Here is a 23408-nt window from a genome sequence, read left to right as displayed (position 1 = left end):
ATGGATCCGGGTGGGATGGGGATGGGAGAGCTGCTGGGATGGGGATGGGAGCTCTGTTAGGATGGGGATGGGAGCTCTGTTGGGATGGAGATGGGAGATCTGTTGGGATGGAGATGGGAGATCTGTGGGATGGAGATGGGAGCTCTGGGATGGAGATGGGAGCTCCAGGTGGGATGGAGATGGGAGCTCCAGGTGGGATGGAGATGGGAGCTGTGTTGGGATGGAGATGGGAGCTCTGTGGGATGGAGATGGGAGCTCTGTGGGATGGAGATGGGAGCTCTGTTGGGATGGAGATGGGAGCTCTGGGATGGAGATGGGAGCTCTGTAGGGATGGAGATGGGAGCTCTGGGATGGAGATGGGAGCTCTGTGGGATGGAGATGGGAGCTCTGTTAGGATGGAGATGGGAGCTCTGTTAGGATGGAGATGGGAGCTCTGTTTGGGATGGAGATGGGAGCTCTGTTGGGATGGAGATGGGAGCTCTGTTGGGATGGAGATGGGAGATCTGTGGGATGGAGATGGGAGCTCTGGGATGGAGATGGGAGCTCTGTAGGGATGGAGATGGGAGCTCTGTTTGGGATGGAGATGGGAGCTCCAGGTGGGATGGAGATGGGAGCTCTGTTGGGATGGAGATGGGAGCTGTGTTGGGATGGAGATGGGAGCTCTGTGGGATGGAGATGGGAGCTCTATGGGATGGAGATGGGAGCTCTGTTGGGATGGAGATGGGAGCTCTGTAGGGATGGAGATGGGAGCTCTGTGGGATGGAGATGGGAGATCTGTGGGATGGAGATGGGAGCTCTGTGGGATGGAGATGGGAGCTCTGTGGGATGGAGATGGGAGCTCTGTGGGATGGAGATGGGAGTTCTGTTGGGATGGAGATGGGAGCTCTGGGATGGAGATGGGAGCTCTGGGATGGAGATGGGAGCTCTGTGGGATGGAGATGGGAGTTCTGTTGGGATGGAGATGGGAGCTCTGGGATGGAGATGGGAGCTCTGGGATGGAGATGGGAGCTCTGCTGGGATGGAGATGGGAGCTCTGTTGGGATGGAGATGGGAGCTCTGTAGGGATGGAGATGGGAGCTCTGTGGGATGGAGATGGGAGCTCTGTGGGATGGAGATGGGAGCTCTGGGATGGAGATGGGAGCTCTGTAGGGATGGAGATGGAAGCTCTGGGATGGAGATGGAAGCTCTGGGATGGAGATGGAAGCTCTGGGATGGAGATGGGAGCTCTGTTAGGATGGAGATGGGAGCTCTGTTGGGATGGAGATGGGAGCTCTGTTAGGATGGAGATGGGAGCTCTGGGATGGAGATGGGAGCTCTGTAGGGATGGAGATGGAAGCTCTGGGATGGAGATGGGAGCTCTGGGATGGAGATGGGAGCTCTGTTGGGATGGAGATGGGAGCTCTGTGGGATGGAGATGGGAGCTCTGGGATGGAGATGGAAGCTCTGGGATGGAGATGGGAGCTCTGGGATGGAGATGGGAGCTCTGTTAGGATGGAGATGGGAGATCTGCTGGGATGGAGATGGGAGCTCTGGGATGGAGATGGGAGCTCTGGGATGGAGATGGAAGCTCTGGGATGGAGATGGGAGCTCTGGGATGGAGATGGGAGCTCTGTGGGATGGAGATGGGAGCTCTGTTAGGATGGAGATGGGAGCTCTGTGGGATGGAGATGGGAGCTCTGTGGGATGGAGATGGGAGCTCTGTAGGGATGGAGATGGGAGCTCTGGGATGGAGATGGGAGCTCTGGGATGGAGATGGGAGCTCTGTTGGGATGGAGATGGGAGCTCCGCTTGGCCTCCAGCACCTCCATCCCTGCCCAACCCCACATGGACCCATGGCAGTGGTTTCCAATCCCAACCCCATCCCAGTCCATCCCAGTGCATCCCAGTCCATCCCAGTGCATCCCAGTGCATCCCAGTGCCTCCCAGTGCCTCCGGTGTCTCATGCCCCATTCTCTGCTGTACCCCCAAGCCCTCAGTGCCCCCCAATACCAAACGCGTTAGCAGAGCAGTGACCTCCGTTCCCGGCATTCCCGGTATTCCCAGCGCCGTCTCCGGTATTCCCGGCGTGGGGGGGGGGGCAGCTCCGTGTCCCAGCGGCCCCCGCGGCTGTGTCCGGTAACGGCGGAGCCGGACGGGGCTGGGGGGGGGGGCCGGTTGTGCCCTACCGGAGCTCCGGGACCAGGCCCAGACCAGGCCCGGAGCAGGCCGCGGGGCCAGGCCTGCAGCTGCGGCCTAACGGGGCCTGGGGGCGGGGCCCGGGGCTCGGGGCGGGGGAACGGGGCTGGGGGGGGGTACCGGGGGGGGGGGGGGGGGGTTATGGGGGTCCCATGGGTCTGTTATGGGGTCCCAGGGTCCTAGTTGGGGGTCCCAGCCCTGGTTGGGGGTCCCAGAGACCTGGTTTGGGGTCCCAATGTCTTGTTATGGGGTGCCAGGGGCCTGGTTTGGGGGTCCCAAGGGCCTGGTTTGGGGTCTCAGAAGCCTCGTTTGGGGTCCCAAGGGTCTTGCTGTGGGGTCCCAGGGGTTTGGTTGTGGGTCCAGAGGCCTGGTTTGGGGTCCCAAGTGTCTGTTATGGGGTCCCAGGGGCTTGGTTTGGGTTCTCAGGGGCCTGGCTGGTGTCCCAGGGTCATGTTATGGGGTCCCAGGGTCATGTTATGGGGTCCCAGGGTCCAGGTTGGGGGTCCCAGCCCTGGTTGAGTGTCCCAGAGGCCTGGTTTGGGGTCCCAATGTCTTGTTATGGGGTCCCAGGGGCTTGGTTTGGGGTCCAAGAGGCCTCGTTTGGGGTCCCAAGGGTCTTGCTGTGGGGTCCAAGGGGCCTGGATGGGGGTCCCAGGGTCTTGTTCTGGGGTCCCAGGGTCTTAGTTGGGGGTCACAGGGTCCTAGTTGGGGGTCCCAGCCCTGGTTGGGGGTCCCAAAGACCTGATTTGGGGTCCCAATATCTTGTTATGGGGTCCCAGGGTCCAGGTTGGGGGTCCCAGAGGCCTGGTTTGGGGTCCCAAGAGTCTTGCTGTGGGGTCCCAGGGTCCTGGTTTGGGGTCCCAAGGTCCTGCTTGGGGGTCTTGGGTCTGTGCCTGGGGGCTCTGTGGGTCCTTGTGATCCCTGGGGTCTGACCATGGGTATGGGGGGTCTGTGGTTGTGGTTATGGTTGTGCCAGGGCCGTGTCCCCAAGGAGGCCCCATCCACGGCAATGGCGACCGAGGAGCCCCCCAACTTCTCCTGGGTGTCTATGGGGCGGTTGGCGGCGCTGGCAATGCCGCGGGCACCGGCACACTATGAGTTCCTGGTGCACCAGGGTGTGCGGCACCTGGTGTCCCTGACCGAGCGGGACCCCCCTCACCACGGCACCTGCACCGGTATCCGGCTGCACCGGATCCGTGTGCCAGACTTCACCGCGCCCACACCGGCACAGATCCGGAGCTTCCTGCGCCTGGTGGACGTGGCCAATGCCCGTGGGGAGGTAACGGTGGGATGGGGATGGGGATGGGATGGGGATGGGGATGGGGATGGGGATGGGGATGGGATGGGGATGGGATGGGGATGGGATAGGGATGGGGATGGGATGGGGATGGGATGGGGATGGGGATGGGGATGGGGATGGGATGGGGATGGGATGGGGATGGGGATGGGGATGGGGATGGGGATGGGATGGGGATGGGATGGGGATGGGGATGGGATGGGGATGGGATGGGGATGGGGATGGGGATGGGGATGGGGATGGGATGGGGATGGGATGGGGATGGGGATGGGATGGGGATGGGATGGGGATGGGGATGGGGATGGGGATGGGATGGGGATGGGATGGGGATGGGGATGGGATGGGGATGGGATGGGGATGGGGATGGGGATGGGGATGGGATGGGGATGGGATGGGGATGGGGATGGGGATGGGATGGGGATGGGGATGGGGATGGGGATGGGATGGGGATGGGGATGGGGATGGGGATGGGATGGGGATGGGATGGGGATGGGGATGGGGATATGGGGATGGGGATGGGGGAGCACCAGAGGGAGCACCCAAGGGTGATGGTGGTGCCGGCACACAGGCGGTGGCCGTACACTGCATGCTGGGCCATGGCCGCACCGGCACCATGCTGGCGTGCTACCTGGCCAAGGAGCAGGGCTTGGATGGTGCCGGTGCCATCCGGGAGATCCGGCGGCTGCGGCCTGGCTCCATCGAGACCCGGGAGCAGGAGGAAGCCGTGATCCGGTTCTGCCGGTGCCAGGGGTAGGTGTTGCCATCACTGAGCTGCGGTTACCGGCGCTCGGCATTCCAATGGGATCTTCCCCATCGCAGCACCGGGGAGGACCAGGAGGAGCCGTGAGCAGCCCCCGCTCAATGGAGACAGTGGCTTGGAATGATGGAAGTGCCATTCCCAGATTCCCATTCCTCCTCCGGCATTAAAGGACTCTCCTGTGGCTCCTGTCCGGGTCTGTCCATGCGGAAGCAGTGGGATCCCTGCCCAGCGCCGGCATCACCACCGGGGCCATCGCAGGCCATGGATGCTTAAAGTGTAGCTTAGCCGGAATTTAGGCATCTCCATCCCAAAGCCCGATCCTGGAAATCCCCTCTCAGATGCTCCTAACCTTGGTGCCATTTAAATCCCAAGTGCAAGAGGTGTCACCGGCCCCGTGTCCCGGCCACGCGGCACATGGACGGGAACGCCGGCGCTCACCGGGCACCAGCACCGGGGCTGCCCATATGGGGGACCCCCATATAGTGCCTTGGAACACCCCGAGCATCACCCCCTCGCTGCAGGAAGCCGAGTTCCATGGGTGATGCCATGGCTCCGTTGGCTGCACCATCACACTGGGATGTGGGGCTGCACGGGGGGAGCTTGGCTCTGCCTGGCCCCATTCCCTGGGGCACTGGGGGTCCCAGCAGAGCATGGGGGGGCAATGGGGACCATGGGGACCATGGGGATGATGGGGACATGGGGCCAGCGCCTTGCCCTAAGCCTGGAAGATGCCGGAAAGCAGCTTAAGAGCAGAATTATTGCCTTTAACTCCTCTTACTTTAGCACTGTCCTCAAGCGTCTCCAGGCTCAGGGGCCAGGCCGGGCCGGGCCGGGGGGCACCGGGGACCCCATGGAACGGGGGGGGGGGGTTTGGGATGGGGGCTCTGCCCCACACCCCCCCCCCCCAGCCCCATGCTCTGGTGCGGTGTGAACATGGAGCTCGATGCCAGCACCTCAATGGCACCGGGGGGGTCCCATCGCGGTCAGCGCCGGAGCCCCCAGGCTGGCAGCAGCCCAGCTCCGGCTCAGCCCAGCTCCGGCTCAGCCCAGCTCCGGCTCAGCCCAGCTCCAGGGACAGGGACGTGTTTAGGATGGGATTAGGATGGGACATGGCAGCGCTCACGGGGTGCACTGGGGCCCTACACGTGTGTATGGCACCGTGCGTCATGGCGCTGTATGGTGATGGATGGTGCAGCATGGCAGGAAAGGGTTTGGTGTGCCTGGTGTGGTGTGGTGTGGCTTGGCACAGCTTGGCATGGCACACAGGGCATGGTGAGCCAGCACAGCATGGTGTGGTACAGCAGATAAAGGGGTTGGAATGGGGCAGAGGGGAATGGCAAGGCTTGGCTTGGCAAGGCTGAGCTTGGCACAGCACGGCTTAGCATGGTGCCATGCGGTGCAGTGGGGAAGAGCCAGGCATGGCAGAGCACAGCCTGGGATAACCTGGTATGGGTTGGGATAACCTGGCATGGGCTGGGATAACCTGGCATGGACTGGGATAACCTGGCATGGCTTGGGATAGCCTGGCATGGACTGGGATAACCTGGCATGGACTGGGATAACCTGGTATGGCTTGGGATAGCCTGGCATGGGTTGGGATAACCTGACATGGGTTGGGATAACCTGGCATGGGTTGGGATAGCCTGACATGGGTTGGGATAACCTGGCATGGACTGGGATAGCCTGGCATGGGTTGGGATAACCTGACATGGGTTGGGATAACCTGGCATGGCTTGGGATAGCCTGGCATGGACTGGGATAGCCTGGCATGGGTTGGGATAGCCTGGCATGGGTTGGGATAACCTGGCATGGGTTGGGATAACCTGGAATGGGTTGGGATAACCTGGCATGGCTTGGGATGGCCTGGCATGGGTTGGGATAGCCTGGCATGGGTTGGGATAACCTGACATGGGTTGGGATAACCTGGCATGGCTTGGGATAGCCTGGCATGGCTTGGGATAGCCTGGCATGGACTGGGATAACCTGGCATGGACTGGGATAACCTGGCATGGATTGGGATACCCTGGCATGGGTTGGGATAACCTGGCATGGGTTGGGATAACCTGGCATGGATTGGGATACCCTGGCATGGGTTGGGATAACCTGGCATGGCTTGGGATAGCCTGGCATGGACTGGGATAACCTGGCATGGACTGGGATAACCTGGCATGGATTGGGATACCCTGGCATGGGTTGGGATAACCTGGCATGGGTTGGGATAGCCTGGCATGGATTGGGATAACCTGGCATGGACTGGGATAACCTGGAATGGGTTGGGATAGCCTGGCATGGACTGGGATACCCTGGCATGGGTTGGGATAACCTGGCATGGGTTGGGATAGCCTGGCATGGCTTGGGATAACCTGGCCCGTGTCCCCGGTATCGGAACTACATCTCCCAGCATCCCCCGCGGCTCCCACCTCCCCGCTCCGCCATTGGCTGCTTCGGGGGGCGCCACGCTCTGGACTCCCGATTGGCTGTCGCCACGGCAACGGGCGGGGAGGGGCGTGGCTTAGTGCGGCCCCGCCCTCCCCGTGGGTTTGTTTGCGGCGGCGGCCGCAGCACGGGGAGAGCCGAACGGAACCGAACGGAGCCGAACGGGACCGAACGGAACCGAACGGGACCGAACGGGACCGAACGGGACCGAACGGGACCGAACGGAACTGAACGGGACTGAACGGAACCGAACGGAGCCGAGCAGAACCGAACGGGACTGAACGGAGCCGAACGGGACCGAACGGGACCGAACGGAACTGAACGGGACCGAACGGGACCGAACGGGACTGAACGGAACCGAACGGGACTGAACGGAACCGAACGGAGCCGAGCGGGACCGAACGGAACCGAACGGAGCCGAGCGGAACCGAACGGAACTGAACGGGACCGAACGGAACCGAACGGAACCAAACGGAACCGAACCGAGCCCATCAGGAACCGAACGGAACCGAGCGGAGCCGAACGGAGCCGAGCAGGAGCCGAGCGGGGCCGGGCATGAGGAGCGGCGGGCGGTGGGACCGGCAGCGCCCCCCGCCCGGGGCCGGTTCTTCACGGGGAGCCCGGCGGAGCCTCCGGTGAGCGGCTGCTGGCCCCCGGCTATGCGGTGGTGGCTGCGAGCAGCCGTCCTCAGCCTCATCGCCGGCGCCGACGGTAAGAGACAGAGACCGGGATCGGGACCGGGATCGGGACCGGGATCGAGATCGAGATCGGGACCGGGACCGGGATCGGGACTGGGATCGGGATCGAGATCGGGACCGGGACCGGGACCGGGACTGGGATCGGGATCGGGATCGGGACCGGGATCGGGATCGAGATCGAGATCGGGACCGAGACTGAGACCGAGACCGGGATCGGGACCAGGACTGGGATCGGGATCGGGATCGAGATCGGGACCGGGATCGAGATCGGGATCGGGACCGGGACCGGGATCGGGATCGGGATCGGGACCGGGATCGGGATCGGGATCGGGACTGGGATCGGGATCGGGACCGGGATCAGGACCGGGACCGGGAGCACCGCACGTGGCTCCGCTGCCGGGGCTCATCCCTCGCCTTGTCCCCGCAGGCACCGGGCAGAACGAGCCCCGGTCCGTGGTGGGTCGGGTCGGGCAGAGCACGGTGCTGAGCTGCGGCCTCCCCGGAGCCCTCGAGAACCGGCCCCCGCTGTACGTGATCGAGTGGGTCCGGTTCGGGTTCGTCCTCCCCATCTTCATCAAGTTCGGGCTCTACTCCCCCCGTGTGGACCCGGAGTACGTCGGTGAGTCCCGGTTGTGGGGTTAGGGTTAGGGTTAGGGTTAGCTGCTGCTGCTGCCTTTGGACCCCATCACCATGGGGTCTGGGATGTATTGGGGTGACCAGAGGGGTCCCCACTGCAGAGCAGGGTCCCACCGATGCCCGGAGCAGGGGGATGTGGGTACCGGGATGCAGCTCCATAGGCAGGTCCCATCACCTCCTGCTTGGCAACCCCAAACCGGCCCGGCTGTCCCGTCCGGTTGTGCTGGGCACGGTGGGATGCTGCCGCCGGAAGGTTGATCCTGGCAATGGGATTTTGGTGAAGGAACTCATGGGAGTGAAGCTGCTCCGGGGCAGGGCTGCGCGGCGTGGGAGGGGGATCTGCTCCTGGATATACTGGGATATACTGGGATATACTGGGTATTTACAGCAGAGCGGTGGCAGAGCTTGAGGGATCCCCGTGAGCATGGAGGTGAAGGCAAAGAGCATCCCTTGAGGACTGCACCGAGCTCCTCTGCATGGGGAGGGCTGCATGGTGCCCACTTGGGAGCCTTTAATCCCAAATCACTGCGGTTCCAGCCAGCCATGGGGCAGAGGAGATGGGTTTTGGGGTCTCTCCCCCTTTGCTGGCTCCGTGGGACCGGTGGTGGTGGCAGTGAGGACAAGGCACTGGTTTTACCGGATACCTGGGCCAGGCTGCTGATACCTGAGCCTGGCACTGGGGCCCCTCGGCTGCAGGAGCTCCGGTTACCCACACAGCGCTCATGGGGGAAGGGGCTGGTGGCTGTAATGAGGCCGAGCTGGTGGCAGGGGGGCTGCCGGCTGTCACCATGGCATCGGGGCGGCTTGTTCCCAATCCCCTGCAGAGCTGGGAAGGGATGGAGGGACCGGGGGGGGGGGGGGGGGTCCTGCTCTTTCCCCCGTGTCCCTCGAGGGGCGATTGGGAGCCCCAATATCGCTGCCACCATCCCCAGGAGAGCCTTGGGGTCACTTGTGGGACCGGATGCTCCTTGTTCCCGTTCATCCGCATCCATCGGATGCCCCATCCCGGTGGCTGCAGCCCCTTTGTGTCCCTGTGAATGACGGTTGCCAGGCAATGGGGGATGGTTTTGTTATCGCAGGGGGGTGGGAGAGGAGGAGGAGGGGGCTGGGGCCGGCTCAGGGGGATTAGGGACGGCTGGGGCACATCCCATGGCTCTTCCAAAGGGACCTTTGTTCCCGAGCCGGCAGCTGCAGGCAGGGATGGGGATTCCCAGTGCTTCCCTAACCCTAACCCAGTGTTCACACAGGAACCCCCTCATCCCACCGGGATCTGCTGCTGCCCCTGGGGCTTTGCTTTGTGCTGGGAGCGAGGGATGGCACCAGCAGCACCCAGACCCATCCCACACCTCGTGCTATGGGGCTGGGCTGGAGCTGCCTATGGGGAGCAGCAGGAGCCAGTGGGAGATGTGGCCATGGAGCTCTGGGTGCCACTGGGATGGGTGCACACGTTATGGGATCCCGTGTGTGATGATCCCGTTCCCAAACCAGCCTGCCCGGCTCTCCTCTTCCTCCTCCTCACCATGCTCATTGGCCAAGGTGCAGCCTCCCATAGCCCAGCCTGGGCTCCGGTGGCTCCTGGAACAACCAAACCTGCGTTGAGCCAACAGCAGGGTTCAGCAGAATTCCCTTTGGGAAGCTCTGGGATGTCACTGGGAAGCTCTGGGATGTCACTGGGAAGCTCTGGGATGTCACTGGGGAGCTCTGGGATGGCACTGGGGAGCTCTGGGATGTCACTGGGGAGCTCTGGGATGTCACTGGGGAGCTCTGGGATGTCACTGGGAAGCTCTGGGATGTACTGGGAAGCTCTGGGATGTCACTGGGGAGCTCTGGGATGTACTGGGAAGCTCTGGGATGTCACTGGGAAGCTCTGGGATGTACTGGGAAGCTCTGGGATGTACTGGGAAGCTCTGGGATGTCACTGGGGAGCTCTGGGATGTCACTGGGGAGCTCTGGGATGGCACTGGGAAGCTCTGGGATGGCACTGGAAGCTCTGGGATGTCACTGGGGAGCTCTGGGATGTCACTGGGAAGCTCTGGGATGTCACTGGGAAGCTCTGGGATGCAGCAGGAGCATCACGGGCACAAAGACCAATGGCACCCAGGGCACTAAGTCACCTCCCCATCCCGGAGCTGTGGTGTGGGTTGGGCTCACATAGCCCTGGGGGTGCTGGGTGCTGGGGTGCTGGGTGCTGCTCGTGCACCCCAACTGCAGCTGAGCCAATTGCCTGTTGCCTCCTGAGCCGATTACAGCTCTGATAATAGCGCAGGGGATTAGAGCTGCCTCCTCCTCCTCCTCCTCATCACAGAGCCTGTGGGGCTGCGTGGGCCCCATGGCTGGGGAGAGCCCCCCCATTATCACCACTACCACATCCCCTATGGGGTCTGTGCCGCTCATCCCTGCACCGGGATGGGGGTGTCCCCCCCATTGGATGCGGTGCGGGGTCACCGGGGCTTAGCCGGGCTCCTGAGGGTGCGGGAGGATTTGCCGGGCAGTTGGGGACGGGGGGACCGGTGATGGGGGGGTCCCCAATGAGGCCACCCTAGGGTGGGCAAAGCCATGGCCGCATCCTCGGAGCCTTAAACCTTGGTGTGACCGAGTCCCACCACCATTCCCAGCTCCGGCAGCACCAGGAGGAACAGGCAGACCCCGTGGGGCACCGGGTGCCATTGGGGGGGGGTCCCGGTGGTGCCGATGTCCCTGCAATGGTCGCTCCGTGCCCCATAGGTCGTGTGCGGATCGAGGAAGGAGCCTCACTGCGCATTGACCTCCTGCGTGCCGAGGACCAGGGTTGGTACGAGTGCCGTGTGCTCTTCCTGGACCGGCACAGCACCGACGCCGACTTCCAGAACGGCACCTGGGTGCATCTCACCGTCACCGGTAACCGGTAACCCCCCCCCCTCCCACCGCATCCGGGGCTTGCATCCACCGGGGGGTGAGGATCTGGTTTTGGCTTTGCCTTTGCAGCTCCTCCCACGTTCCTGGTGACCCCCCCGGCACTGGTGGAGGTGCGGGACCGGGATGCTCTGAGCCTGACCTGCACGGCCATCGGCAACCCCCAGCCTGTTGTCAGCTGGAGGAGGAGCGACCTCCCCATCCGGAACGGGGCCGCGGTGCAGGTTTGGCCACGGACCCCACCGTGATCCTATGGGGGCAGCCGGGAGGGCACAGGGACACCCATGGCACCGTGTTCCCATCACCAGGTGAGGAATGGGACGCTGAGCATCGCCGCAGTGGAGCTCGCCAGCGCCGGCACCTACACGTGCCATGCGTCCAGCAAGGAGGGCACCATCACCCACACCACCCGTGTGCTCGTGCAGGGTAAGAGCAGGGCTGGGGTGTGCATACAGAGGGGTTGGGTTTGGGGTCGGTGCTTTGGGTGTGATGGGGCTCTGAGAGCAGCCCCATACCTGCAGCCCGTGTGCTCGTGCAGGGTAAGAGCAGGACCCACACCGCTGGGTGTGCATATGGAGGGGTTGGGTTTGGGGTCGGTGCTTTGGGTGTGATGGGGCTTTGAGAGCAGCCCCATACCTGCAGCCCTCACTGCCTGCTCTGTGCCACGCTCAGGGCCGCCCGTCATCGTGGTGCCACCCCAGAACATCACCGTCAACGTCTCCCAAGATGCCTTCCTGGCGTGCCAGGCTGAGGCTTACCCAGGGAACCTCACCTACACCTGGTTCCAGGGCAGCACCAACGTCTTCCACCTCAGGTACCGCGGTGCTGGCACCGAGGGGCTGGGGCTGAGCGTGGTGCTGAGCTCACTCATGTCCCTGTCCCTTCAGCCACCTCCAGGCTCGGGTCCGTGTGCTGGTGGACGGGAGTCTCCTGCTGCAGCAAACGACCCCGGATGATGCTGGCAAGTACACCTGCATCCCCAGCAATGGGCTCTGGAAGTCGCCTTCAGCCTCAGCCTTCATCACTGTGCTGTGTAAGAGCCCTAAGGAGCCCCAGTCTGTCCCCATCCACAAGGACCTTGGCTCCTGCTGCCCTCCTGCAGGTCCTGGTACCCCCAGGTCCTGGTACCCCCTTCATCCCCATAGATCCAGCGCAGGTGACCACAATGCTCCCCGAGACCCACTTACCCAAAGGGATGCAGGGAGTGATCCGCTGCCCATCCCGAGCCAACCCCCCCCTGCTCTCTGTGCACTGGACCAGGGATGGGCGCCCGCTGGAGCTGGATAAGGTACCACCCCCCCCACCATCCCATTCCCATCCCATTCCCACCCCTTGCAGCCCCTCATCCTGACCCACATCCCACCTCTTCCCAGCTCCCCGGCTGGTCCATGAGACCCGATGGCTCCATCGTCATCGCGACAGGGAACGATGATGCTCTGGGGCTCTATACATGTACCCCCTACAACAGCTACGGCACTGCCGGCACCTCCCGGCCCACCCGTGTGCTGCTGAAGGTGAGCCCAGGCTGCTCCCACCCTGCCCTGGTGTGATGGGTGCTCCATGCACCCACATTGGTGCATCCCTGTCCTCCAGGACCCCCCAACCTTCACAGTGCGCCCCAAGGAGGAGTACTTCCAGGAGGTGGGCAGGGAGCTGGTGATCCCGTGTGCAGCCCATGGTGATCCCTCACCCACCATCACATGGATGAAGGTAGGAGGTGCTGCTCTGGGGAGCCAGGTGTGTGCTCTTGGGTGGCGGATGCTGCTTTTGGTCTCTGGGACATCACTCTCTGTGTCCAATACCATTGCCTCCATCTCCCTGCCTCCACTATCACTGCCTCCATCTCCCTGCCTCCACTATCACTGCCTCCATCTCCCTGCCTCCGATATCACTGCCTCCATCTCCCTGCCTCCGATATCACTGCCTCCATCTCCCTGCCTTCACTATCACTGCCTCCATTTCCCTGCCTCCAATACCACTGCCTCCATCTCCCTGCCTCCAATATTACTGCCTCCATTTCCCTGCCTCCAATACCACTGCCTCCATCTCCCTGCCTCCAGTGTCACTGCCTCCATCTCCCTGCATCCCTCTCCCTGCAGGAGCAGTGGCTCAGTCTCTTTACCTTGTGTTGCCCTGAGGCTCCCAACCCTCCCCTCAGTTTCCCAAGCACCCCCCATGCCGATGGTGTCCACCCCGACCCCATCACTGCTCTGCCCTCAGGTCGGCAGTGCAGGGAAGAGCTGGGGCAGTGCCCATGTGGATGGGAACAGCAGCCTCGTGTTCCAGCCGCTGGGCAAGGAGCAGCATGGACCCTGGCAGTGCGCGGCCACCAGCGCCGTGGCCACCGTCACTGCCGTCACCACCGTCCATGTGCTGGGTGAGTCCTGGTGCTGGGGGGCACCAAAGCATCCCCCCCCCACCAAAGCATCCCCCCCCCTTTATGCCACATCTCTGCTCCCCCCCAGGCACCAGCCCTCACGCTGTCACCAACGTCTCGGTGCTCCCACTCCCATTGGCTGCCAATGTGTCCTGGGAGCCTGGCTTTGATGGAGGCTACTTCCAGCGGTTCAGCGTCTGGTACACACCACTGTGAGTGCCCATGGGCAGAGCCGGTGCCCGCGGTGCCAGCCCCACATCCCCCCCGTGCTCATGGGCCCCACATCCCTGCAGGGTGAAGCATCCCCCCCGTGCTCATCACGACTGGGTCGCGCTCTCGGTGCCGCCAGGGGCTCAGCACCTCTTGGTGGAGAACCTGCAGCCGGACACCAGTTACCAGTTCAGTGTCCTGGCCCAGAACAAGCTGGGCAGTGGCCCCTTCAGCCAGATCATCACCTCCATGGCCAGGGGTGAGCCCCACAACACCCCCCATAGAACCCCATTGCACTGCTCCTGTATCCCAGCATCCCCATTCTCCGCAGGCATCCCAGTGACCACAGTGCCTCCGGAGCCACCGGCCGTGACGGTGCCGGTGCTCCTGTCCCCCCCGCGGGCGCTGAGCGCCAACACCACAGCCCGGGGGGTGCTGCTGCGGTGGGAGCCCCCATTGCGGCGCTCCACAGCCCTCAGTGGCTACGCGCTGGAGCTGCGGCAGGACCGCGGCGCTTGGGAAGTGCTGGATCGCTCCATCCCCAGCACGAAGACCCAGGTCCTGGTGCCGGGACTCATCAAGGTGGGGATGGCACCGGCTGCTCCTGCCCATGGGGCAGTGATAGAGCCATGTGCCTGGTGCCAGCGCGGCTCCTGCCCCACTGCTCCCCACAGGATGCCTTCTATGAGTTCCGACTGGTGGCCTTTGCTGGCAGCTACATCAGTGATCCCAGCAACACGGTGAACGTCTCCACCGCAGGTAAGGCCATGGCTGCCTTGGGGACAGAGCCCAGAGGGGTAAAGCGCCCAGCACGGTGCAGGATTGTCCCCAGCAGACACTGCCTCCATCCCCAAAGCATCCCTGGTGCCAGCGCCAAAGCATCCCCCAAAGCCAGCGCTGGGCACTCACCCATCTCTAGACATGGACCCAGCACCAAAGCATCCCCCAAAGCCAGCGCTGGGCACTCACCCATCTAGACATGGACCCACCACCAAAGCATCCCCCAGAGCCAGCGCTGGGCACTCACCCATCTCTAGGCATGGACCAGGCTGCAGGAAAGCTCCATGCAGAGCATCCCTGTTCCTGGTACCCAGCACGGATGCAGAGCTGAGGCTCTGCTCCCATCCCTGCGGTGACGGGTGCCTGTTCCATGGGTACCCACCCCGGTGCCGCTGTGTCCCGTTGGCACAGGCATGGAGGTGTATCCATCCCGCACGCAGCTGCCCGGGCTCCTGCCGCAGCCGGTGCTGGCCGGGGTCATCGGTGGCATCTGCTTCCTCAGTGTGGCCATCATCTTCAGCACCGTGGCTGCCTGCATCATGAACCGGCGCCGCGCCGCACGCAGCCGCAAGCACAGGCAGGGTAGGAACCGGGACCCCGTGGTCCAGGGCTTGGGGGGGCCATGGGGTGTCTCATTGGGGCCGTGTCCTCCTCATCGCTTTCGCATTGCTCGCTGTGTGATCCCCTTGTGTTCTCATGGCCTTCCAGATCCACCACTCGTCTTCTCCCCCAGCAAGAAGCTTCCACCTCCACAGTAAGTCACATCCCATGGCTGCATCCCCATGGCTGCATCCCCATCACTGCATCCCCATGGCTGCATCCCCATGGCTGCATCCCCATGGCTGCATCCCCATCGCTGTATCCCCATTGCTGCATCCCCATGGCTGCATCCCCATCACTGCATCCCCATCGCTGCATCCCCATCACTGCATCCCCATGGCTGCATCCCCATCGCTGTATCCCCATGGCTGCATCCCCATGGCTGCATCCCCATGGCTGCATCCCCATCACTGCATCCCCATCGCTGTATCCCCATCGCTGCATCCCCATCGCTGCATCCCCATCACTGCATCCCCATCGCTGTATCCCCATCACTGCATCCCCATGGCTGCATCCCCATGGCTGCATCCCCATCGCTGCATCCCCATCGCTGCATCCCCATCGCTGCATCCCCATGGCTGCATCCCCATCACTGCATCCCCATCACTGCATCCCCATCGCTGCATCCCCATCGCTGTATCCCCATCACTGCATCCCCATGGCTGCATCCCCATGGCTGCATCCCCATCGCTGCATCCCCATCGCTGCATCCCCATCGCTGCATCCCCATGGCTGCATCCCCATCACTGCATCCCCATCACTGCATCCCCATCGCTGCATCCCCATCGCTGTATCCCCATCACTGCATCCCCATCGCTGTATCCCCATCGCTGCATCCCCATCGCTGTATCCCCATCACTGCATCCCCATCGCTGCATCCCCATCACTGCATCCCCATCCCTGCATCCCCATCACTGCATCCCCATCGCTGTATCCCCATCGCTGTATCCCCATCGCTGCATCCCCATCGCTGCATCCCCATCACTGCATCCCCATCGCTGTATCCCCATCACTGCATCCCCATCGCTGTATCCCCATCACTGCATCCCCATCGCTGCATCCCCATCACTGCATCCCCATAGCTGTATCCCCATCACTGCATCCCCATAGCTGTATCCCCATTGCTGCATCCCCATCATGTCTCTGCTCCTGCATCCCCATCGTATCCCTGCTGCTGTATCCCCATCGTATCCCTGCTGCTCCCCATCACTCACTCACTGCAGTTCAAGGCTGTGGGGTTGGGATGCTCTGGGTTTCAGCTCCCTGCCACCCCCGGGGGTTTTGGGTGCAGGAAGGATCAGAAAGCCCAGGAGCAGGTACTGTGCCAGGGAATGGCACAGGCTCTGCCAGGGAGCAACCGGATAAGCCTGGAGCTGAGCCATGGGCTCTGCAGCGGCTCCCGTCTCCCTTCCAGCAATTCTGGCTCTGGTAGCCCCGACAGCACCGTGAAGCTGAAGCTGCAGCCGTCTCCCTACCGGAGCCTGCACCGGACGCTGCTGTGGGGCGAGAAGGCCGGTACCAGCCTGGGCCTGAGCATCGCGGGCTCCCGGTACGGCGATGGCAGCACCGGGGAGCACGTGCCCCTGGAGCGGATCCGCCGCGGCCCCGACGGCCGCTTCGTGGTGGAACCGGAGCCCCCAGCACCGCAGGCTGAGCCCTGCCTGCAGCAGGAGGAGGAGGAGGATGAAGATGAGGAGGAGGAGGAGGAGCCCATCTGGCGCAAGGGGGTCTCGCTGCGCCCCCGGCCCCCGGGGCAGCCCCCCCGGGGCTCCTGGAGCAGCCGCCGGGGCCGGTACTTTGGTTATGGCAGCAGCAGCAGCCCCGTGTGCGGCTCCTCCACCGCCTTGTGCATCATCGACGTGAGCCCCGTGGCCTCCGCCGCCACTTTGCCTTATGGCACCGCCGAGGGGCCATGCACCGGCCCCGGCAGCGCCCTATGGGACTCGCTGCCCCTCGAGGGGCCGCCCCCCAGCCCCACTGTGCCCCCCAGCCCCACTGTGCCCCCCAGCCCCACTGTGCCCCCCAGCCCACCCCCCCTGCCCCGCAGCAGCATCCTCCAATTCCTGAGCCTGCCCTTCTTCAAGGAGATGTGTGTTGATGGTGAGGAGCCACCGGAGCCCGGCACCACCACACCGGAGCCCCCGGCTCCAACACCGGGGCCCCAGGGCTCCCCGGAGCGTGTGGGGCGGACGCTGTGCCCGGACTGCATTGACCCATGTGCCAAAGCCACCACGTTCCTGGAGCCCCCCAGCCTGCCCCTGGGTCCTGCCAAGGCATCGCTGCCTGGCACCGCAGCCTGGCCTGGCAGCACCAAGACTGAGGCCATGGCCGCGGCTGGCACCGCACAGCCTGGTTGGGTACCACCGGCCAAGGCACCGGATGCGCCGGTGCTGGAGAAGCTGGCACGGGGCAGCCTGACAAGCCAGAGCAGCGGCCGTGGCAGTGCCTCCTTCCTGCGCCCACCGTCCTTGGGGGGCAACGGCCCCAGCACCCCCCCGGGCTGGAGCGGAGCCGCGGTGAGGATGGATCCGGCTCTCGGCAGCGCCGGGAAGAGGTGAGCCACGAGCGGGACCCGGTGTCGTGGTTTGTCCATGGCGTTCATCCTATGGAGCATCCTATGGAGCATCCTATGGAGCATCCTATGGGGCATCCTATGGGGCATCCTATGGAGCATCCTATGGAGCATCCTATGGGGCATCCTATGGGGCATCCTATGGAGCATCCTATGGGGCATCCTATGGGGCATCCTATGGAGCATCCTATGGAGCATCCTATGGGGCATCCTATGGGGCATCCTATGGAGCATCCTATGGAGCATCCTATGGGGCATCCTATGGGGCATCCTATGGAGCATCCTATGGAGCACCACGGACCCCTGCTCCATCCCACAGGAGGAACACATCAGTGGATGAGAACTATGAGTGGGATGCGGAGTTCGCGCTGGAATCCGACATCCTGGAAGCGCTGCAGCTCTACCGCGGTGGGACCACGGCCCGGCCTGGCTCCACCATAGCCCTGCGGGACCTGGAGCAGCAAAGTGAGTGTGAGCAGGGGGTGATGGTGGTGGCACCCATGGTGTTGATGGGGAACACCCCATGGGGTTGATGGGCAACACCCCATGGTGTTGATGGGGAACACCCCATGGGGTTGATGGTGTCTCTGTCCCCCCCCACAGAACCCGGTGCTGCCGCCGGCTGCTCCCCGGTGAGCTCGGTGTCGGCAGAGGCTTTGGCAGCCGGTGATGGCTCCGTGTCCCGGCGGCGCAGGGATGGGGCTCGGCAGCGGCTGCAGGAGCAGCGCCCGGGCACCCATGGGTGCTGCAGGGAGCGCCTGGAGCTGGCCACGCTGCTCTAGGGGACCCCCATGGAGGGTAATGGGGGGGAGGGGAATAAAGAGATGTGAATGTAGCACCCAGTGTGTGGGGTGGAGGAACAGAGACCCAGACCTTCCCCTATGGCACCCAGAGACCCCCCCCGACCTCCCTATACCCCCTCCTCAAGCCCCCCCAGAGCTCCCCCTAAAGAGCATCCCACCTACCCCCTCCTGGTGCCTCTTGCATCCCCATAACTTGTGCCCCCCCATCCTGCTGCATCCCCCCTTAAGTGTGTGTGGTGTCCCCCGCTTCATCCCAGTCCTGCCCCCCCCCCTCCTCGTTCCCATCCCCATTCCCTGCGGGCGGGGCGGGGCTATCTCGCCTCGTTCCCTTATATGGCCATGGCAAGGGGGGGGCGGAGCCCCGGAGGGAATGACGTCACCCCCAGCCCTTTTGGGGGTGTTCCGGGGGTCCCCTCGCTGCGTCTTGCCCCGGGGTCATCCCGGGTCACCGCGGGGGTCCCGTCCGCGCACAGCCGCATCCGGGTCCTGTGTGACCCCCCCAAATGAGGTCATAATCCCCACCTCATGTCCCCCTCTGTGTCCCCCCCATGTGCCCTGCCCCCTCTGTCACCCCCATATCCCCATTTCACCCTATGTCCCCCCATCTTGCACCCCCAGGCCCCCCCCATCGTGTGGGTCACCCCGACCCCCACCCAGGGAACACTCTGAGCCACCCCAAAGCCCCACCGGGAACCCCCACAACAAGGGGGGTGTTTACAGGCACGTTCCCCGTGGCACCCATGGGTGCAGGAGGGGCACTGCCCCCCGACGGGGGGGACACAGTAACCGAGGGTGGCTCCCACTGATGGAGCCCGCAAGGAGCACACGGGGGGGGGGGGGGGGCGGTCCCGGGTACATTTGGGGCTCTGAGGTTGGATGTGGGGCTCTGAGGTTGGATTTGGGGCTCTGAGGTTGGATTTTGGGGGCTCTGAGGTTGGATTTGGGGCTCTGAGGTTGGATTTGGGGCTCTGAGGTTGGATTTTGGGGGGCTCTGAGGTTGGATTTGGGGCTCTGAGGTTGGATTTGGGGCTCTGAGGTTGGATGTGGGGTGCGGGGGGGGGATCTTTGGCCCCGGGGTGTGGGTGCGGGGACCGCAGCTCTGGCGCTGCCACCGGCTCCGGAGGCGGCCGCTGGCTCCGGTCCCGGCGTCTGTTTGCTTGTTTTGGTGGCGCTTCCCTTGGCGACGGCGCTTGGGCAAGAGCCGCAGCCCTGCCCCTGTGTGGGGACACGGGGGGCACCTCGGGGGCAGCCCCGACGGGGCGGCCGCCCCGGCCCCACCGAGCCTGGGGTCCCCCATGGTCCCCGCACAGCCCCAGGGCCACCCCCTGTCCCCCAACCCCTCCTGCTCCTCATGTCCCCATCAAACCCCCCCTGTTCCTCTGCCTCCTCAGCTGCCTCGTTCCCCCCCTGCCCCACACCCACCGCGTCCCCATTGAACAACACCGGAGCCACCAGGGCCACCCTTTACCCCCCTTCGGAAGCCCCGTGGTCCCTTGGCCGCGCTGCCCACCCTGTCCCTGCCTCCTCGCTCCCATCCAAACCCCAATGGCCCCATTGCAGCCCCTCTGTCCCCCGTCCCCCCCATCACAGCCCCTCTGTCCCCCGTCCCCCCCATCGCAGCCCCTCTGTCCCCCGTCCCCCCCATCACAGCCCCTCTGTCCCCCGTCCCCCCCATCACAGCCCCTCTGTCCCCCGTCCCCCCCCATTGCAGCCCCTCTGTCTCCCGTCCCCCCCATTGCAGCCCCTCTGTCCCCCGTCCCCCCCATTGCAGCCCCTCTGTCCCCCGTCCCCCCCATTGCAGCCGCTCTGTCCCCACCGACCCCCGATGCCCCCTGGCCACGGTGACCACAGTGTCCCCCCCCTGCCCCCCCCCCCCCCCGAGCCCCCTCCCCACCGGGCGGGGCTGCCCCGGCCTCGGACCCGCCCCGGGAACGGCCGCCCCCGACTGCGCTGACATCAGCCGTGAAAAGGGCGCGGGCAGCAGCATCCGGCATCTGCCGACCGGGGACAGCGGGAGCCGAACCGCAGGTAGGGACCGGAACCGGCACCGAGCACCGGGCAACGGGCACTGGGACCGGAACCGGGTACTGGGGACCGGCAACGGAACCGGGCACTGGAACCGGAACCGGCACCGGGTACTGGCACCGGGCACTGGGACCGGGCACTGGGGACCGGCACCGGGTATTGGGACCGGAATCGGCACCGGCTACCGGGCACTGGGACAGGAACCGGCACCGGGTACTAGGACCGGGAACTGGGACCGGAACCGGCACCGGGCACTGGCACTGGGCACCGGGCAGTGGGACCGGCACCGAGCACCGGGCAGCGCCCGCGCGGGTGGGGTCTGGAGCCGGGCTGCGGACGCGGATGGGGACGGGCACCGGTAGCGCTGCCCTAAACCCCCGGTCCCGGAGCGGGTCCGCTCCCCCCGGACCTCCCCCCCCATCCCCTCCGCCCCCGCGGGGGTAACGGCTCCGGCAGCACCGGGACACGGCCGCGCCCTCGGAACGGGACCGGGTGCGGCTTCCGGCGCCGCTGCCCCCGGGGCTGCCCCGGCCGCTGGGGACCCGGAACCGCTGCTGGGGGGGGGCGGCCGGTGCCCACCGCGATCCCTGCCCCATTGCATTGGGGTCTATGGGGTCCCCATAGGGGCCGTGCCCCGGCCGGGACGGGCGCTGCTGCCCCCACCCGTGGGGTGCCCCCCGACGGGTGAGCCCCGACCGGGTTCGGCTGCCCCGGTCCCGTCTGCTCTTTGTTTCCCGGTGGCTTTGGCCCCTGTCCGGGCGCTCCCCACGCACCCAGGAAGCGGCTCCATCCCCATAGGGGCTGCCCAGGCCCTGGGAGCCCCATGGCGGCGTCGGGGGGGGTCGGAGCCGGAGCCCCACAGCGGCTTCACTGGGGTACTGCGGGCGGCTCCGGGTTCAGGCTCCACCAAACCGGGTCCCGAGGTGCTCCCGGTGTCAGGGACCCCAAAACCGGGTGTGTGATAGGGTTCAAATGGAGCCGGGTCCCTCCCATGTGGCTGTTGCTGGTGGGGCACCGGGGCTGGCACCCGCAGCGGATGCTCCCATCCAGCATTCCGGGACCCCCGAACGCCAGGATGCAGGATGGGACAGTGGGAACCACTGATGGCACCGGCTCCAGTGGCCCCACGGCAAAGATCCGGGTCCGCCGGCCCCATGTGCCCGGTGCCAGTCCCGGATGTGGCACCAGGCCCAAGCAAACGGGGCAGCTCCTCAAACAAGCTCTGACCGGTGCCTGCCAAGCCCGCGGGGCTGAGCTGTGGTGATGGATGCTCAGAGCAGGATCCGCACCCGGAGCGCCGTGGGGTGGGCATGGGGCAGGAAGCAGGCAGGGCCTGGCACGGGTGATAAAGCTCCATGATGGACACTGATGGTCACCATCACCCTGTGCCACCAATGGGGCTGACGGGGGGTCCGATCCCTGCAGACCCCCCCCCCCGCCCTGCTGTCACCATGGCAAACCGGGGACCATCGTACGGGCTGAGCCGGGAGGTGCAGCAGAAGATCGACCGGCAGTACGACCCCGAGCTGGAGCAGGTCCTGGTGCGGTGGATCTTGGCACAGTGCGGTAGTGACGTGGCACAACCGGCACCGGGCAGGGATGGCTTCCAGCAGTGGCTCAAGGATGGCACCGTGAGTACCGCAGCACTGGGCACGGGATGGGGGATACACCGCGGTGCCGGTTGTCACCGGTGTCCCCTCGCCCATAGGTGCTGTGCCGGCTCATCAACAGCCTGCACCCGCGCGGGCAGGGCCCCGTGGCCAAGGTGCAGGCATCGGCCATGGCCTTCAAGCAGATGGAGCAGATCTCACAGTTCCTGCAGGCAGCCGAGCGCTATGGCATCGCCGCCACCGACATCTTCCAGACCGTGGACCTGTGGGAGGGTGGGCACCGGGATGGGCACCGGGATGGGGATGGAAATGGGGATAAGAATGGGGATGAGGATGGAAAGGAGACAAGAATGGGGATGGGATAAGAATTTGGATGAGGATAGGGTTGATGGTGGGAATGGAGATGAGGATGGGGATGGAGATGCAGATGAGGACAGGGATGAGGATGGGGATGGGAACTGGGATAAGGACAGAATGAGGATGGGGATGGAGCTGGGGATGAGGATGGAAATGGGGATGGGGAAGAGGATGGGATTGGGATAAGGATGGGAATGATGACAGGGATGGGAATGGGGTTGGGAATGGAGGGTAGGGATGGAAATAGAGAAGGAAATGGGGATGGGGTGGAAGGTGGGAATGGGGATGAGGATGATCTGGGGATGAGGATGGGAATGGAGATGGGATGAGGATAGGGATGGAAATGGGGATGAGAATGAGGATGAGGATGAAGCCCTGTGCCCTTGCAGGGAAGAACATGGCGTGCGTGCAGAGGACCCTGATGAACCTGGGCAGCCTGGCCGTGGCCAAGGGCGATGGGCTCTTTGTGGGAGACCCCAACTGGTTCCCCAAGTAGGTGCTGGTTGCTTTGGGGGTGCCGCAGCACCGGGGGGGGGTCCGGGGGGTCTCTGACACCTCTGTGCCCGCAGGAAGTCGCAGGAGAACCGACGTGTCTTCTCCGAGGACAAGCTGAAGGAAGGGCAGAGCGTCATCGGGCTGCAGATGGGCACCAACCGCGGCGCCTCGCAGGCCGGCATGACCGGCTATGGCATGCCGCGGCAGATCCTCTGAGCATCCCCCCCACGCCGGACCCCAAACCGCCTGTGCCTCGTGTCCCCCCCCCCCAGTACATTCCATTGTGGACCAGCCGGGTGCCCCCCCCCCCCCCCCGGCCCCCCCATTCCCGGTATTCCAGGACCAAAAATTGTTTTTATATTATTATTATTTGGCCGGTGCCGCTGCACCCGCCCCCCCCCCTTCCACAAGTGCCTTTGGGGGTCACGGTGCCCCCCCCCCAATGCTGTGTTGGGGGGAGGCACCCCCCCTGCACCCCAATAAACGGCTCCTCTTGTATCCAGGCTGGATGATTGTGATGGGGAATCGGTTTGGGGGGGGGGTCCATCATGGCATGAACCCCCCCTTGGGAAGGGGAGACCCTTATGGGGGGGGGAAGGAGCCCAGAGGGGGCACTAGGACCCTGCGGCCTCGCCGTGCAGCATGGCAGCATCCAGGCCACGTGGAGGAGGGGCGGGGCTAACGG

General features: G+C 64.6%; 2 protein-coding genes across 6 annotated transcripts; both read left to right on the top strand.

Moving 5' to 3' along the window:
• The first annotated feature begins 1953 nt into the window (after positions 1-1953).
• On the top strand, positions 1954-4413 carry DUSP23 (dual specificity phosphatase 23). 3 transcript variants are annotated; one of them, XM_034071214.1, is made up of 4 exons: positions 1954-2033; positions 3152-3454; positions 4041-4222; positions 4292-4413. In XM_034071214.1, exons 2-4 carry the CDS (start codon positions 3185-3187, stop codon positions 4317-4319), a joined length of 480 nt encoding a protein of 159 aa, XP_033927105.1. In that variant the 5' UTR covers positions 1954-2033; positions 3152-3184; the 3' UTR covers positions 4320-4413. The 3 variants fall into 3 exon arrangements, with proteins under 3 accessions (XP_033927105.1, XP_033927104.1, XP_033927103.1); XM_034071213.1 differs by having other exon boundaries at positions 2020-2115; XM_034071212.1 differs by lacking the exon at positions 1954-2033 and having other exon boundaries at positions 2972-3454.
• Positions 4414-7141: 2728 nt separating this feature from the next.
• LOC115947492 (transgelin-2-like) lies at positions 7142-23221 on the top strand. Of its 3 annotated transcripts, XM_034071205.1 has the most exons (23): positions 7164-7379; positions 7794-7985; positions 10727-10879; positions 10967-11118; positions 11203-11320; positions 11567-11708; positions 11782-11927; positions 12040-12182; positions 12268-12408; positions 12488-12604; positions 13115-13271; positions 13360-13483; positions 13565-13740; positions 13813-14063; positions 14156-14240; positions 14673-14843; positions 14970-15015; positions 16276-17415; positions 17753-17899; positions 21712-21892; positions 21970-22144; positions 22618-22720; positions 22798-23221. In XM_034071205.1, the coding sequence occupies exons 1-23, from the start codon at positions 7328-7330 to the stop codon at positions 22937-22939; spliced, it is 4254 nt and encodes a 1417-aa protein (XP_033927096.1). In that variant the 5' UTR covers positions 7164-7327; the 3' UTR covers positions 22940-23221. The 3 variants fall into 3 exon arrangements, with proteins under 3 accessions (XP_033927094.1, XP_033927096.1, XP_033927095.1); XM_034071203.1 differs by lacking the exons at positions 21712-21892; positions 21970-22144; positions 22618-22720; positions 22798-23221 and adding an exon at positions 18037-18268 and having other exon boundaries at positions 7142-7379; positions 17753-17898; XM_034071204.1 differs by lacking the exons at positions 7164-7379; positions 7794-7985; positions 10727-10879; ... (14 more) ...; positions 16276-17415; positions 17753-17899 and adding an exon at positions 20193-20264 and having other exon boundaries at positions 21690-21892.
• The last annotated feature ends 187 nt before the right edge of the window (positions 23222-23408 follow it).

Source organism: Melopsittacus undulatus, chromosome 20 (genome assembly GCF_012275295.1).
Source record: "Melopsittacus undulatus isolate bMelUnd1 chromosome 20, bMelUnd1.mat.Z, whole genome shotgun sequence".
In the NCBI taxonomy this organism is placed as follows: Eukaryota; Metazoa; Chordata; class Aves; order Psittaciformes; family Psittaculidae; genus Melopsittacus; species Melopsittacus undulatus.
This window is presented reverse-complemented; position numbering and strand designations above follow the sequence as displayed.

Excerpts from the sequence above, each read along its gene's own strand:
- DUSP23 (XM_034071212.1), top strand. The coding sequence starts at position 3,110 with ATGGGTATGGGGGGTCTGTGGTTGTGGTTATGGTTGTGCCAGGGCCGT. Across the intron at positions 3,455-4,040 it reads TGGCCAATGCCCGTGGGGAG|GCGGTGGCCGTACACTGCAT; the intron begins GTAACGGTGGGA and ends GCCGGCACACAG. Across the intron at positions 4,223-4,291 it reads CGGTTCTGCCGGTGCCAGGG|CACCGGGGAGGACCAGGAGG; the intron begins GTAGGTGTTGCC and ends TCCCCATCGCAG.
- LOC115947492 (XM_034071205.1), top strand. The coding sequence starts at position 7,328 with ATGCGGTGGTGGCTGCGAGCAGCCGTCCTCAGCCTCATCGCCGGCGCC. Across the intron at positions 13,484-13,564 it reads AGCGTCTGGTACACACCACT|GGTGAAGCATCCCCCCCGTG; the intron begins GTGAGTGCCCAT and ends ACATCCCTGCAG. Across the intron at positions 17,416-17,752 it reads CTCGGCAGCGCCGGGAAGAG|GAGGAACACATCAGTGGATG; the intron begins GTGAGCCACGAG and ends TCCATCCCACAG.